This window comes from Cygnus atratus, chromosome 2, assembly GCF_013377495.2.
Source record: "Cygnus atratus isolate AKBS03 ecotype Queensland, Australia chromosome 2, CAtr_DNAZoo_HiC_assembly, whole genome shotgun sequence".
NCBI classification, from domain to species: domain Eukaryota; kingdom Metazoa; phylum Chordata; class Aves; order Anseriformes; family Anatidae; genus Cygnus; species Cygnus atratus.
In genome coordinates, this window is record NC_066363.1 from 81,712,072 (window position 1) to 81,729,344 (window position 17,273).

Consider the following 17,273-nt stretch of genomic DNA (forward strand, 5'->3'; position numbering starts at 1 on the left):
AGAGAATAGCTACTCATCCCAAAACCATGGTATTTGCTCAAAGCAAAGAGAAAAGCTTGCAACTACAAGAACAGGTAAAAAGAAGTATTATTAAATCATACATGAAGTATGAGATTAACTTTATTGAATACTGGTGCCGATGTTATTATTCATACATTTCTTCAGCTGATACCTACCAGTTGTCTTATCTCTCCAAGCAACATTTCTCCCAGATTAACAGAAAAAAAATCAACCCAACTTTCTCATTAAACAGAATATATGTACATTCTCAGGTAATGAAACATTTCACACATATCCTAATGCAAAAGAAAAGGCTGTCCTCCAGTGAATATTCATCAGGTCAAATCTAAGCTCCTAGGTCAATGAAATGCTGAAGAGAATGAGACAGCTTTCTTTTGCTTGTCTCTCAATTCACTCCTATTCTCCATTTGTTACCTTTAAATCACTGCTCACTTTCCTTTCTCCATCAATCACCTTTACCAACAAACCCTCCGAAACATGCACCTTCCTAAACTTTTTCCTGATTATTCACGTGATGACTCTGACACCCCAATTAATTAAAACATCACTATTTCATTTGCTGTATTTGAACTGCTACGATTACAAAAAAAAATGAATAAAATAAAACATCATTTACTTTTCTGTTTTCTGTTTCAGCAGACAGAGTAACCACCAAAACTAGATTTCTGTCTCTTAGGCCCTGAAACTACATGCTACAGTTAAACCGATACAGTGAGAGCTAACAAAACTAGAGCAAGTATTCTGATTTCAAGATTGTCAAAGTTGAAACAAGCGAGAGTTAGGTAAAATTTCTAAAATTCACTGGTATTTGAGAAACAACAACACTTGCACAATTTCAGAGATTCTAGAACTAAATCAGTTCCGTGACAGTCAATATTTAGGTATTAAGATCAAAAAGGTTTAGGTACACGTATATATGTATGTATATATATATATATACACAGATGCACGCGAGCACACACCGAGGTTTTACACTGAAGTTAAAAAGATACTACAGTAATTGTAGGCCTTTTCAAACTTGTGTTTATTTTTTTGAGGTTGATCTACTAAGATCGGAAACCAAACAGTAATTTCACATTTGGAAAAGCCAGTAACACTAAAACAAGACCTTCTAAATTTTATTAGGTCTTAAAAAAATACATATTTGTTATTAAATCCAGTACTTCACATAGTGCTCAGGAAAGATAATAGTCCGATTTCTTAATGAATGCTCAATTTCTGATCTACTTACTATGGTTTAGCTTAAAAAGAAAAAATACTCGAGCTTCATCTTAACTGAACTTGCAGAAACTGGCATTGTTTTCATAGTAGAACATGTAGATGTGTCATTTTGCTACAGCAAAATTCTGCATGTATTACATGTCAGATAATGGGTCAACGACTAAAAATAAGATCTCTAAAGAGCACACAAATCTTAATACCAAGAAAAATTTTGACTCCAAACAGGATAACATGTAAAAAGAGTAGTACTGTGAGAGAAGTGCAGCACCTATATGGACATTTTCTCCTCTCTAAAGATGAAAAAGACATTCTGAAGTGATTAAGAATGAGGCTCAGTTTGATTACAAGCTAAAATCATACTAACATACAGTTTATCTGAGAAAGAAAACAGTCCAATGATTTTTATATAAAACTCAGTACTCTTGGCAGATGTTCTTCAGAACATTGTCCCCTCCACTGCTGTATATACAACATTTTGGACATTCTTATTAGCACTGGAAATCTGAATCTAGAACTTAGAATGTTAAAAGACAAGGAAGAAAGAGGAAAAAAGAACGTAAAATTACAAAATCTATTCTCCATCGGAGGGGTGGAGTTAAAGAAAAAAAATACTTTAAAAAGAGTATGATTGTATTTTTGGCAATAAACCTCTCTATATTTAAATTTATGTAAAGATACCATCAACGACTTCCAAGAAATTTTTTTTAAACCTAAAACCCTGAACTTAAATTTGTGAACCCAGATGCAAATAGAAAACCTCCAGCACCTGGCAAGTTCTTTCAGGTTAGTCAAAAACCATGTGTTAATTTGAGTCGTCACATCAACAGATGAGGACAGGACTTATTTTTGTTTAGGGGCATTTCAGCAAAAAAGCTAAAGTGGGAAACAGCCAGCACAAAGCTTCCTCAAGCCAAACCAACAAGAGTTGATCAAGAGTTTTGTCCAGTAATACACTAAACTGAACATGCTAAACTGAAAACCATTCAACCGTTTGTTTGTCCTTTCAGTTACTTTCTGTAGCAATCACCATCGGTGTTGATTTTATTAATGACTCACAGAAAATACATTTGTGTTTCAGTAAAAAACACAACCACTAATTGAATTTAGCAAACACCACATTCAGGTTTGGTTTTGAAAAAATATTATAAATGAAATTGAAATTACATGGAAAATATGAACTGCAGAAAGCTGGAAGCTCCTGCAATAGAATTTATACATTCAATTTGTGTTGTATTATTATATAATAAAATAGCTTTTTACAAGTCAATGTAAATGTAAAAATGTTACAAGCCAATGGTTTTTTGGGTAAAGTTTATGGTTTTCTTAGTAAGTAGGCTCAGCAACACTTTTGAATAGCCCGGCCTTAAGGCTGGAAATTGCCAGTCACAAATACAAAGTGTCCTATTAAAGCTCTCTTTCCCAATCTCCTCTCAATCCACATTTCTAACATTATAAGGGAGAGATGTTGAAAAGTTAAGGCTTTGACTTGACTTACAAAGAGCCGCACATACTGTTTCTCACCCTAAACCTGAATTGTAATTTTAACCTGGCTCACCTGAAGGAATGGGAAGTAGGAGAAAATACTAATAACTTTGAAATTTTCATCTCCTTCAGGACACGAGAGTATTTACAGGACTACACACTTAAGCTGAGAGGAAGGGCCTTGTTCATATGCCTTTACTAGATGGTGTACTTAAACCCCCAGGCACGTCATGGCAAACCTAACATCTGAGCACTGCCTATCACACTTGGTCCCTGAACCCTAAGGGGGAATCTCTGAGTACAACGATAAAGCAATATATCCCACTTGCCCCCTTCTCTCAGGGAAGTGCTGGAACATGATGGCAACACCTCTGGAACACACTCACATCACACAGTTGGATTAAGGCTCTCCAGAGGGTGGCCCAGAGCATTTGTTCTGCTCCAGTCAACGTGGTATCCAACCAGTGAGCCACACCAGCCCAAGCATTTGCTGGTCTAAAACTCCCTTGTACCAACAACTGGCTACTGAAAGCTTCAGAAGCTCCTCACCCTTTCTTTCCTACCACCCGTCACTAAAGGAACATGCTTCCCCTGACATGGCTAGTACGTGTTGAGCAATTCAAACAATGAACTAATTTCAGTGCATCACCACCACAGCAGCCTCTGCCAAGGGTAACTCATGATGAAGACCTGGCCTGACACACTTTAAAAGTTGCTCTGTGGAAGTCTCCTGGAGGCTTCTTAGTGGGGCACCAAAGTCATTTTTGAAAAATTAGTCAAAGCCCCTAACTTCATGAGCAGAGCCAAAGCCAGACTGGGCATTACTTCAAACTAGAGAAAATCTTCTGGCACTGCTGCACCTGAAAGAAAAATGGTAGCTATTTTGCTCAGCATGGTCTTCTGAAACATCTCATGAGGGGAAAACCTTACCATGAAAAAGCAGTGAAACACCATAAAAGAAAGTTAAGTTTTTGAGTAGAAGAGGCACTTCTATACTTCCCCTTGATGGTAGCATAAAGGCTGAAAACTGATGGCTTCCAGTGGTGGCAACACTGCTAGCAACACCGGTGATACGAAAGCTTAGTGATGTAAGTGGAAATGCAATAGCCTGACCTGATCAAATCATTTCCAGAGCTGATCTTGGTACAACAGCAATGGCCTTCTGATATGATATTAGCAACTCTGATTTTGAAGGCTGACTTTCCATCTCACTCTAATAGTTCCCATAAGTGCTTGGGCTGGATACAAAAGACAGCAAAGCCTATGCACAGAACATGTTGCCCAGCCACACCAAGCAGGGACTTCTTTCAGCACATCATCAAGATGCAATTTTGATATATGAATGGGCTCCTACAGCTCAAGGCTTCTGTATGCTATCCAACATAGTAACACAGCTTTAATAGACTAGCCTGTCTCACTCACTGAGCCACATCTGTCCAGAATTAGCATATGTTGGCTGTTTAGTTTCCCAATTTTTCTCTTTTTAGTTATCTCACGTTGAGCAGTGGTATGCTTTTGAGTCCAGTCAAATACTTGCTGTACTGTTTTCTTTGCGGGGATATTCCTTCGCATTACAGAGCCAAAGAAAAAAGCACTAAAGTGGCTTTCAGCACTTCCAGAGTTGAAGAAGCAAGGGGCATGACAGGATTTTTTTCCCCCATCTGTTTCAGCACAGGGTATTCCCCAATACACACACCAAAAAAAAACAAAATAAAGAAAAATCCTGTCCAGAATGTGTAGCCAAGAGAAAGAAACTACCACAAAGTGGTGATGGAAAGGGAGAATTAGAAAACTAAAAAATGCCGAGGCTAGGCTATTCCCCCCTTCATAGCTTCAGTGAAAGCCCCCCATAGTAAACCCCATCATATTCTTAAGTGCTAACAACAGCACATAGCAAAAACAAACAAACACACACCTCAGCAAAAATACTATCCAAAAACATTGAAGCAGATTACTTGCATTGTGCCAGACCAGCCAGTTCAGTTCCTCCACAGATTAGTTTGTTTTCCTTTTCTAAAAACCTGCAGAAGTATAGTTTACAGATGAGCTTTACATGTGCAAGGCTATAACGTCCAGCTAGAACTGCAGTAAGATTTGCAACATCCAGCCAGGTTTAAAAACATGAAAAGAGATTTCATATCTTAATGCAGGCTGATATGAATGCATTATCTATACTAGATCTGCACTTCATGACCATTAGATCTTGGAAATATTTCTCAGCTTTTGATAAGCGATCAGCTGTTTAGTTCTTCTATTTCCAGACAATTTATTTTTATTTTTAATTCATAAATTCGATCCAATACGTTCTCTTGCTATTTCCCGAGCTGCAACTTTCTCATCCTTAGTACCTTACCAAGCAGGTATATCACAACATTCAGCACTGAAAATGGTGCTGAAAAGTTGTACAGCTTCTCTGCAACAACCTTATTTTTTCTACAACTTCTGTTCCACACACTGGTTCCATTCTAATTACGGTATCTTTTTGTTGGCCGTATTGTTTTATTAATGTGTTTGGCTGTCTACTCAAGAGTATGAAAGATTGTTCTAAACTAACAGCACAGAGTGTTAACTGTGCTTTTCCCTTTCAGTTCAGTCTCTCAGGGACCGAGTATTTGAAATCCTAATTTTACTCTGACAGAAATTTTAAAATTTCTAGGAAAATTTTCAAGGAAAATCAAACTCTTTAAAAGATGACCTGGCCCATGAAGTTTATCTTAAAGATACAATTAATTTAAGTTGTTCTGGCTGCACAAACAAACAGACTGGAAAACAAAGATGCTTACTTGAGTTAGTAATTAGCTGTTCTTTACCACCCCCTCCACCTACCTACCATATTTACATAGTCATCGATTCAGGAAAACGGGGAGGAAAGCCACTGCTCTGGAGACAGCATGTACCAGATTAAGATGATACTGTTAATGCCATCAGAATACTAAAGAAAATAAGAAAAAATAACTATATTCTACTGGTGCTCTGGTTAACTATGCAGAACGAGGAGAAAAACGACCTATAAAGCTAGTATCTTGAGCACTGGAGGCAAAGGAGAGTAGATGCTTCATAGGTATTAATTTTCTTACTAACTAGAAGACATTGCAGCATTCAAAAATCCACACAGTGCTTTAAGATCACTCTTTTTGTCTAGAGAAGAAATCCAACAAGCCACAAGACTTGAAACAGCACCACCTGCATACATGCTTATCACCAGGACACAGACTGGCTATTCACATGAAATGGGGTTGCTTAAAACTTGAGTGCTTTGGTACTGGGCAGAAAGAAATGACAAAACCCCCAAGACCCCCAGAGTCAGGCATGTTTTGCTGGGATTTCAGTTTTTGACGCTTCATTCAAATGACTTCAACTGAAACTGCCACATACACTGATAACACTCCTTATCTGAAAAAGGACACTAAAAAGAAAAAAATCTCTAGCAACAGAAAGCACAGAAAAAACTCACATGCATATACAAGCAGCACATATGCAAAAACCTACTCTTAATGCAATGTGTTGCAAACAGAGCTGCTGTTAACATGGAAAGCTTGTGACAGAGGACAGTACAAGAACGTCCAGTTAAAGTCCTGTATATTTAAGGCCTACACTACTGTGATCATCACGATGTCTCCAAGATGACAGCAGCATACACAGCGTCCTGTGATGCAGAAGTAGTCTGTCTAACAATGACAATGCTGTAAGTAAATTAATCCCAAAGGGCTCTGCAACCACAGGTGACTGGTAACACATCTGAAGCATTTGCTAGGTCAAACCCACCGGCACTACTCAACAGAAACAAAAAAATTACTAGTAACTGACAAACGTGTGGTGGACCATGTGAAAGAAGCAGGTAGTTTCAGTCCCTTTACGGACTGACGGACAGGTGTCTACAACATACACAGCAGTCCCCTCAACTGGCACCTCAAAGCATCTCGGACAGACCAAGGACTGAGAAACAAGACCTCTGTAACAGCCTTACTTGAACCAACTTCCACACAGAAGTGAAGCATGTAAGAAAATCCACTGTTGCCTTGGCCATATATTTCAGCAATGGCTTACTCTCCCCTTGTTAAAAGCCTTGCTTCCTTCCAGCCTGAATGTGTGCAACTTCATTTGTAAGCCAAGCACATCATGTTATTCTGAGGTGGTTCCTCTGCATGGGGACCCATGGGCTGTAATCAGATCATTTCCTGCCTCTCTCTGTGGATATTGGTCTCTGGGACTGAGCTTGAACGACTGTCAAAGCAGAAGAAATTCTACTGCCCCTTAGGACTAGTGCCTTCCTGCATTACACACAGCAACCACTGCCCAATGCAGTGGAGGAAGCACTCTTGCTTTTGCCATGTGTGTGTCCAGTGGCAGGAGACAGGGAAAGGTTAAGAATGGTAGATAAGGATGCCCCAAGTCCAGCTGTTGGAACGTGCTGTCCACAACAGCACATGCTTCCCAGGATGGGATGCAGTTTTGTTCAAGCAGCTGCACAGTCCACACCAGCATCCTATTTGGTTTGGGCCCACATCCTTCTCCAAGCACCATCCCTCAGAACAGGCTCAAACACCTGGAATTTCCACAGTGAAACACATTACTTGTGTTACAGTTACACAAGTATTACAGACCTGTAACCAGATTCCTGTAAACATGATTAGCAAGATTTGCCTTTACTTCCTTCATTTAGATCAAGCGGCACAAACTTGGTTAGACCCCAGCCTTAACGGAGCAGAGTTACTGAAATTAAGGTAAAGGTCACTGACATGACTTTGCTGTGTGTACTACTCAACAGCAGTAAGGCAGGTTTGAATGTGTAGGGTTTTGTATGCTCTAACATCCTGAAAAGCTCTAGCAGGTAGAGAGCATTTGTATTTGACGGGAATGTATCTTGGAGGCCTTTCCACAGCTTTTGTAGGGTATCCCAAAGGAGCAATGGTTGCAGGGGCAATCCAAAAGCAAAGGCTCTAACTGGCCTAGCTGGATTTTTCTGAAGAAATATGTTGCCTGTAGACAGGGGGAAAAACTGCTCAGGAGGAGTTAAGTGCGTCCATCTTCACTGTGTGTTCTGACTGCACCTGCTTGGTTAGGATATCTGGACGGCACAGAAGTCAGGCCTTTAGGCCTTTTGGTCTCCAACCCCAAAAGCTATTTGTCCTGTCCTTAATAAAGAGTCCTACTAAGAGAACCAACTGGTCACCGCCAGATAGACAATTATTTAAAGCACATGGATACCTGTTTTCCCATCTGCCTTTCACTTTCCCACATTCTGAATAGAGATTTTCAAACCTGAGCTAGCTGAGAGAGAGATTAGAAAGCAGGTGGCAAGAAACCTAATTGTTCTCTTCTGCATGTGCCTTTTGTGTGGATTTATAAAACCCCTGTGAGTGTTCCACCGGCAGCTGTCCAAAGAGCTCTGGAGGAGCCACCAGGGCTAATGCCTCTGTGCCTGTGCAGGAATACACACGGTGCTGTCAGACACCACTCTTACTCAGGGGATTCCTTCCATGCATCTGAGGTAACAAACCTTGTTCCACATGGCATGCAGTCCTTTCACTTGGACAGGCCACCAGTTACCTATAGTTTTTCTGATGGAGTTATAAACACGCATCTTTAGATTACAAAAATGCTTACCTTAGTGGTTAAGACCCCACATAGCAATGGTGTACTTCATTGAAGCCACAGCCTTAGGATGCTTTCTAAATATAAATTAATTCTAGATCTGTTTTTTGTTAGAGGACAAATTTTCTTGAAGCAGTTTATATGAAAAGAATTAAGTGGCAGTGTTGCAAGACAGATTAGTCCAGATTTTAGCAGATTCCTACCAATCTAAAACACCTGAAACCTTACAAATCAATTCTATGTCTTGTACTTAATGTATGCTGCTAATGTCTAAAGGTATAAAGGGTCTTATATTCCAACTGATTCAACCTATGTTTTCTAGTCATTCCACCTTGAAAGTGCCCAGTAGCTTCCCAAGGCCAAACTTTGACTATGAGACACCCATAACTCAAAAGTCCATGAGGATTTGTAAATAATCATCAAAATAACTTCTGAAACCAAATTTCAGTGAGAAAACATTCGTTTTAAATCATTTCTCCTCAACAGGAACACACTATGAAACCTAAACCGATATAACAAGTGTTTTTTGTGAAACTCTACAGTCATTTTCAAGTAAGCTAGTAAGCTATGAGGAACTAAAGAAGCGTATTTCCAAATACTGCAGTATGCACAAAGCACAGAAAGAAGCACACATTTTAAAAGCTACTGTGAATACTTTAAACATGAACAGGTAAAAACAGTCTGTAACATCACATAGAGAGGGGCAATGCTGTCAGTTATTAAAATGGAAAGTAATTTTACAATCTAACAAGTTGGTGTTCACCTTATATACTGACATTTGCTTTTACTTCTGGAGTATTGCTCCTACCCCATATGGACAATGACACCAGATTGGTCATTTTCATTCTCTACCCAATGTTTTCAGCTTTAAGTGCTGTATCAGAAGAATTTGTGTATCACAACAAGCATTACTGTAACTTCAAAATCTGATGAGATATGGGTAATTTTTCACCTCTTTGAGAGCACAAGTCCCATATTTGTTTGTTCTACAGAGCACCAAATTCTCTTTGACAATGTATTACTTCAGGAACATTGATTTTTCTATTTCTAAAAACACTTACCCTTCCATGGCTTGCAGAGAAAACTTTGTTTAATGAAATATTTGTAGCATTTTCTATAGGATGATTAGGAAATACTTAAAATATTGTTAGTAAAAGACAAATGCAACTACCACAGTACAAAAAAAAACAACAGCTTGTCAGCGATGATCAACGTCCACATAAATGCATACACACAAAACAGGGCTCCTCAGGGAAAAATGCTTCTCATATCACAGCAATTGCATGTTTAAAGGGCCGAATAACATCAAGTGTTCTGAACACAATGAACACAAACATGAGCCCTCACTTTCTGCCAGTGAAGTCTGAAAATGAATCAGAAAAGCATTCCCATTTGACTTCAGTGGACTTGAGAACAAGCCTCGAGCACCATGTGGATACAGAAGCTGTACAGAAACCTACCTACAATCAGGGAAAGATGTAAATAACAAAGGAAGCAACACAGCCTAACATATTTTCTAGGCCCTTGTTCCTATAGAGAAGCATTTAGTTGCACACAAACACTGCACCAAGACCACGAGTGATAAAGCAGTTAATAGTAACCAGCCAAGCTCCTGAATAAACAAAACTTGCAATCCTTGCACTACTTTAAGAACTGAGGAGAAGTTTAGCTTTCCACACCACCAGCACATAGACAGATATATTGCATGCTGCAAAATCAGAAGGCACAGTTAGAGAAACTTTTCTTTCAGAGGCAGGGGTGAACAAACCAAGTCCACTCTCAGCCAGTCACTGTTCCCACTCCACTGTAATTTTTCAGACTGCATCATGAACCAGATTGGGAACTGATCTCAGTAAATGTAATCATTCATGTCTTCTGTGGGGGTAGCTAGAAAAGGTGACTTGGTTATATTTAACTCACGCAAGCTCCCAGATCTATTCACCATGCAGACCCACAAACAGATGCACCACCACAAACGATGGCGGGGGGGGAAAAGGGTCAGCATGTGGGCTGCCAAAACTACCGCCAACACCACAAGGAACACTGGCCTGAGGTTGCAGCTGAACTGTGCCATAATTAGTCTTCCTACTTTTCTAATCATGATGATAAAAAAAACAAGCCTCTGCTCACTTTAGAGAACACCACCCTAGGGGAAATATTACACCTCCCCTAGTCAGTGTAACTGCATCTCTCCTCAACTAAGGAGAGTCTTGAAATTCAATGTTTCAGAATTAACCTGCATCAGGCACACTGTAAGTTAAATGGACGCTACAAAAAGTAGTTTTCACTTCTAAGTTTGAAGTAAGCCTTGAATTCCAATATAAATCAAACGGCAGGATTTTAAGGTGTAGCAAAGCCCAGCCACACTTCCTTCTTCTCAAGGTAACGTGGCATAAAGAAAGTCTGACGGTTGAGTCAAATACAGGAGACCTGCTGCCTGGTTCCAGCTCTTTCACTGCTCAAGATGACACAGCAAGTCGTGCCATTTCAACTCCTCAGACCAGTTCCCCTTCCGTAAAACGGGGAATAATACTTCATGTTACAGTGCTGGAGACATACAGATGCTCTGCTGCCTTAGGGTACATTATATGAAGGAGCACTTGTTTCACCCATGCCCCAAGCCTTAGTAAGGCTATTTTATACGGAGAAGGACTGCAAGCTTCTCAGATGATTCGTTTTGAAGATTCAGGAAAGTGGCCTAGTACAAAGGAGAGTTGGTAGTGGGAAAAGGGGAGCTGGAATATTGCTGTTTAAGTGATGCATGAACTCCACACAGAAGAAAACTTACCTTTACTATTAGATTAATAACAATCCCATTGTTGTGTTACATTGATTGACACTATAATTGTCTCTCCCCTCGTCAGCTACATTTTTTGTTGTTGTAACAGCAGCAACAACAAAATTTGTGACTGAATCCCAAGAACACAGCTGTCAAACATTTCCAAATTCCGTTTCAAAACACCAGACATACAGAACATGAAATTAACCCCAAGATGAGTGTGACAATCAACTGCAAAGTAAAGGTTTATCGTGGAGTTCCCCCCCCTCTTACCTCAAGCATAGGACGGGCACTGTCATGAATGGAAAGAATGTGCGTAATGTTATTCTTGCTCAATTGCTCTACATCTCGGGCATCTGTGATGAAGGAAAAAAAGGAAGATTTTTTTTTAATCTCTTGAAACAGCCCACTCCCCTTTCCCTCGTGCACATTGAAAATCACTGTCATTGCCACATTTCTTTCCGAAGCTTCATGAAGTAAAGCAAAACCCCAAATGCAGCTGTTCTAGAACACCATCAGCAGAGGGGGAAGGGGAAGAAACATTTCAACTCCAAAACAAATGATATACTATATAAAGAACAACCTTAAGTGACTCAGGAATGTGTTCTTAAGTCAAAAGTTTCATGTATTTTGCATCTGAAGTATAAGTCTGTGCATGCCTATGTGCAGGTGATGGCCATCTGAACAAGCAGCCAGAGCTCCACAAGAAATAGCTTACCGCCTCTCACCTGCAAATCCCCCTTCAGGAGATACAATTTCACTTGGGGGGATCAGCCTTGTGATATCCAGGCCTGAGGAGTGAGGCCAACCAGCTGGCTTGAATCACTTGAATTACGGTATCAACAGGCCAGCCAACACCACAACTAAATCCTTACTTTCTGTGGACTAGCAGGGACAAAGATGCATTTAGCTAATACACAGCATAATTTTCAGTCTGAAGAGAGACTGAGGAGATATTGAAAGCATGAAAAATGCTGCAGCAAGGAAGCACAGTTATGAAAAGGTAGTTCCTAGACCTTTAACCAAGGGGTTTCAAACATTCAAAACTGGAAAGCAAACTAGGGTGAAAGAAATTTTGATGCTAGATATTGTGAAAACATGGGTTTGTTTCTATGCGAAAGAAGGTAAAATAGATTATCTGTCATCATTGAACAACTTTCCCCATGCTTAACCATTAGCATGTCAGAAAATGACCTCAAAGAACCACTAATACAGGTAAATGTTAATTTGTGTCCACTTACTTTTGACCTTTTTGCTTGAATATGGCACAACACGTCATGGCAATTACAGCAGTGGTTTTAAGATGTGAACACCTGCCTTCCCAATCAACCCCTACAATCTGTTCACATTAGCCTGGTTTCACACAAAAAAAAAGAGCACTGACCACAGAGGTTTCAAACCGGCTCTCTCTAGGTACAAAAATAACAATAGTATCACCTGTACATTCTTTATGTACAGGCAAGAGTTCAATCAGCATCTCCTCCTTCATATTATTCCACTCTACTATAAAGTTTCAATGCCTTATCTACATCTGAAAGAGGAATTGGACATTTAATTATACTGCCCCACAGACAAGATCCACACAAGAAAAATAAGAGGCAACAAAATTTAAACCTCATCCAATTACGAAAGCTCCTTTGGGGCTAATAAAGTAGAGAGAAGATTCAAAACTGAATCGATTTCACTTGCTACTGCTCAAGCCTGTACGACTAACACAGATACCTAGTCCTTCAAGAGAGAATTAGCACAAATTCCATCTAAAACAGAAATAAGCTCCAGCTTCACAGAACAATTAAAATTTCCTAAGATTCTCAGAGTGTGCATTTCAAAGAAGAAATGCCAATGTTTGCCAGGAGGGGTCTTCTAATACACCAGACCTTCAGATTTAATAATAGTGTATAGGACAGTCCTGATTTCCCAGAGAACACCTAGGCAGTCAAGGGGCCAGAAACCCTAGAAGCCAGCCTAAACGTGCCTAAAAATCAACAGACTTCAGGGGCTGCTGGCCAGAACTCATGGTGTGAATGCACACCTAGCACAATCAGATCCCACCTTCTAATTATCAGCATGACCTACATGGTAAGCAGTGGCTTGATATACAAGGCAAATGTCTTTAGAAGCAGGTATGACCCACATTAAGCACTGACTGCTCTGGTGAAGACTTAAAACCCTTACAGATGCAGTACAACTCAAAAGGACTGAAAGATTTTACTTCTTCAATTAACTAAATGAGTTTCAACAGATCAGAACTACACAGTAAGTGACATTCCTAGAAGCAAGCTAGAAATGACTCTGTCCTACAGCTGCATCCCAGGGTAACATCAGGTCCTTAATATATTTAGGAACCAATCATTCAAATCACAGAAAACAGAGGAGAAAAAGCTTCCCATCCAGTGACTGTATTATCTGGATCTAAACCGTAAACAGTTTATGAAGGGAAATTCCCCTTGTTCCCCCCGGCCCCTGCCATAAGTCTTCCACAGATAATATAGACAAAGCTGATTTAAACAGCAGTACAAATGAGATATTCTGTCATTGACAGTCTTGTACCATAAACTCACAAAAATGTAAGGGGTTATGTAAAGAACCTCCAAAAGCCAGAAGAGTTACCCATCAATGACAGCAATTCTAACTTCCTTACTATAGCACAGTGCTGTACAACCACACGCAGGCTCACATTTTGAGATCACAGCGAGAACCACCCCATTTCAGAATTTGATGATGAAAGAAACCTGTCAGAATCTATCTTGTGCATCCCCGAAGGTCCCTCAAACATGGGACTATTCTTCACAGTAGATTACCTAATGTTCTGTTTCATACAATGAAACGCTTCTGAGCTAATGGGGACTTTTGAGTAAAGCCTCCAGAAAGCTCACTCCTGGTGTAAGTAGATGCAGTCCACATTGGAGAAGTCTTCCTCTCTCCCTGCCATGCCCATATTTAGCTTCTTTTTCCTCAATTTCAGCTGCAGAGTCTTTCCCATCTCTACTACTAACAACAAAATACAAAAGCATTGATCATGCCAGGAACAGAAAAAAAAAAAAGCATTTCAGTGGTATAGGTTTAGATCTGCAACATTTAACTGCAACACACCTGTTAATTGAGAAGATTAGACGTCTCCACACAGTGGAGACAATTTCATTTCATATTTTCAGTTTGTTACCTTTCTTCCCCTTGGTTAGCTATCCCATACTAAAGACATCCTTTCTTCTTCCTCCTCCAAAGCCCACAATTGACTTTGCTGCTAGTGTGAAAAGAAACATGCACTCCTGTAATGCAGTAAGCTAGCAGCTATTAAATTTTCAGTATAAAATTTTAGGTTGAGTACACAAAAACAAAGCAAGTGAGGCCCCTAAGTACAACATCATCAGGTCTCAACCTGCAGATACATAGAGACTAAGACAGTTTCATCATCTCTAGCGTTTCCTTGTTTGGTTTCTGTATGTTTTTAAATAAAACAACTGTTCTTCTACACCTTATATTCTGCTTTGCAGAGAGCCAGAGAGACATTTAAAATAGAGGTTTAGACTGGGTATTAGGAAGAACTTCTTCACAGAGAGGGTGGTAAGACACTGGAACAGGCTGCCCAGGGAAGTGGTGGAGTCCCCATCCCTAGAGGCATTTAAGAGACATGTGAATGTGGCACCAAGGGACATGTTTAGTGATGGGTCTCGGCAGGTCAGGTTGATCGTTGGACCTGGTGATGTTGCAGGTCTTTTCCAATTGAAACGATTCTGTGATTTTAAGGAAAACCTAAACGCCAGTGGTTCAGACCACTAAGAGCTATTACTGAAAATGAATGGATCAAAGCTCTCCTGATGGGAGAGCAGAGTCCAGTGACCCACACTTACAGGCACACACTTACACACACAACACACCTGCACAAAAACTCCATATCTCCCATCACCACTTCATATTACATTCTAATAAGTATTCTGTCCCAGACTCTCAGGAGGACATTTGCAGGGAGTGAGGAAGCTGAGGAAAAGTGCCCAATGTTCTCTTTAATGACAGTACCTACAAAAGGTCTTCCTTTAAAAGATGAACCTGGAAAAGGTAATAGTATCTTGATTATCTCCTGTTTTCAATACCTGAAACAAAGCCTTAGAAAAGGGAACTTTTCCCACAAGCACTACAAAGCTGTTAACAGGACGGATCTAGAAACACAGCAGAACCACTTGGGGGGCACTGCCTTTTTATATTCAGGAACAGGAAGGGCATAAACTTTCCCAAGACTCTCCAGGTCATCCACAGCAACACTGGACTCTTCAGGGGAATTAAACCTCATATTGTGGCTTTCCCCTTCAAATCAAAAAGCCCCCAAATATTCCATTGGAAAAACTTGAATCTTCCAACTATGAGTACAAGCAAGGAAGGACACAAGCTCTTTAAATATTCAAGGTAGAAGCACTCCTGAATCTCTGGGGCTCACTACTGCTACATCTTTTGATTTTGAAGCAAACAAGCGTTTGCTTGGAGCCTCAGATGAGAAAAAATAATTTGTTCTATTTGTGCAGGAAAAGACTAAAAAGCTCCTTGCCATACCAGTCTGTTAAGAAACAAAGCATCTATTTTCATTGTGAGCACAGGTGCCTTTCAAGGGAAATCAAGTTTCCAGCAGGGAAGACACAGGCAATCCCACAATAAATTCTTTGTCTTTTGAGGGCTGCAGGATTGAATTTCACCTGAAAGGAACACCAAAATTCCCCCCTAACTAGAGCCAGGGAGAAGAGTTTACTACTTCTTTCCCTTCCCTCATTTTGCTCCCCTAGCCCTCCCATCCCCTTCACAATGAAGCAACTCCTCACTAACTTTCACTGAAGAAGCCCAAGAGCTCTGTTTCCCTCTGGGCTTTCACACCAAACTCAGTCTAGAGTACTTTGTATGGACACCTGTGGTTCTTCTTGAATTTTTCTGCCCTCTAGCTGTGCAATCTCAAACACACAAACTCAGGAACATACTACAATTTTAATGTGCTACTGGCTAAGGAGAATAATGCCCACAGATCTTCAGAGGTAACAAATGAAGACGTACTCGAGTGCTGTGGATTTAGTAGGGTTTCAGCACTTGCTTCAGTGCTTTCCATAACCACGACTACATGTGACTTTCTCACCCGAGGACCCTAAGGTAGTTACAAAAATCCCTCACATCCTGTGTGCCCAAAGGCTTGCACAGCAGCAGCACGCAAACCAGAAGGAGAGAGCTCAGCTCCCATTTCTGCCACAAACTGATCCTACAAGTTCTTCTCGGGTCTCGGTTTATCTCCCAATTAAATGTGGACACGGCTGCACTTCCTCGGTCACGGACTGCTTTTGTGTTAATTACGTCTAAAAAGACAGTAGGAATCCCTACACGCAGAGCGGAAATACTGCTGGATATTGACTGGCAATTCACAGCCAGAAAACCTGCTGAATGCCATCTCTGGACAACACACCTCCAGGACTGCACTACTTAGCATCCTTTCGCGTCCTGCTCTCATTTACCAGGAAGGCAGGAACTGGAAAAACATTCCTTTTCCTTTAGGCTGTCAGCTTCTCCAGAGGTCTCCACGCAGCAGGGAGAGACGAGCGTGCGTAGGACAGTGTTTCCAGGACCTGGCTATAGAAAGCCTGCCTGCCTGGGCTCCCTGCACGGTCACTGGAGCAAGGAGGAGAGACTATCCTCCAGAGGGCAGATCAGAGCGTTTCAGAGACTCCCCTTCTGGAGGAAGCTCCCTCCTCTCCTCTCCCCCTGCAGACAGACTCCGAGGGTGCCCCAGCTCTGCGTTCTGGAGAGATGAGCGATGCCAGGGATGCAGCACTGCTCTTGCTGACCAGATGCAGCTTTATTCAATTCCAGCTACAAGCTGAATAAACAGCCAGACTGCTCAGAGGGGCATTGCAGGAAATCATTTCCTAAACCCGTGTCTTTAGAAGTAGCTAGATGTTTCTGCTGCCCAAATCGGGAGACTCTAACCGAGCCCAACTGCACGCTGCTGAGTATTTCCCAGCAACAATCCCCTTTATGGAAGTCTCAAAATTATTAGTCACTTTTTGAAATAGTGCCACAAATCAGAACATGCCCCAAGAACACGGTAATCAGATTACACCAGAAATACACTCTGATGATAAACCAATAGCCTGTTCCTAAATTGGATGACTTCACTGCATGGAAAGCTCATTGCAATCACTCTAAA

At 40.7% G+C, this 17,273-nt stretch overlaps 1 protein-coding gene across 5 annotated transcripts in view; it reads right to left on the reverse strand.

Moving 5' to 3' along the window:
- Nucleotides 1-17,273, reverse strand: part of DUSP22 (dual specificity phosphatase 22) — a 96,260-nt gene that overhangs the window by 17,173 nt on the left and 61,814 nt on the right. For all 5 annotated transcript variants that reach the window (XM_050708990.1, XM_050708991.1, XM_050708988.1 and 2 more), the window contains one exon: nucleotides 11,372-11,454. In XM_050708990.1, coding sequence (XP_050564947.1) covers nucleotides 11,372-11,454 — 83 coding nt within the window. The remainder of the gene's footprint in view (nucleotides 1-11,371; nucleotides 11,455-17,273) is intronic.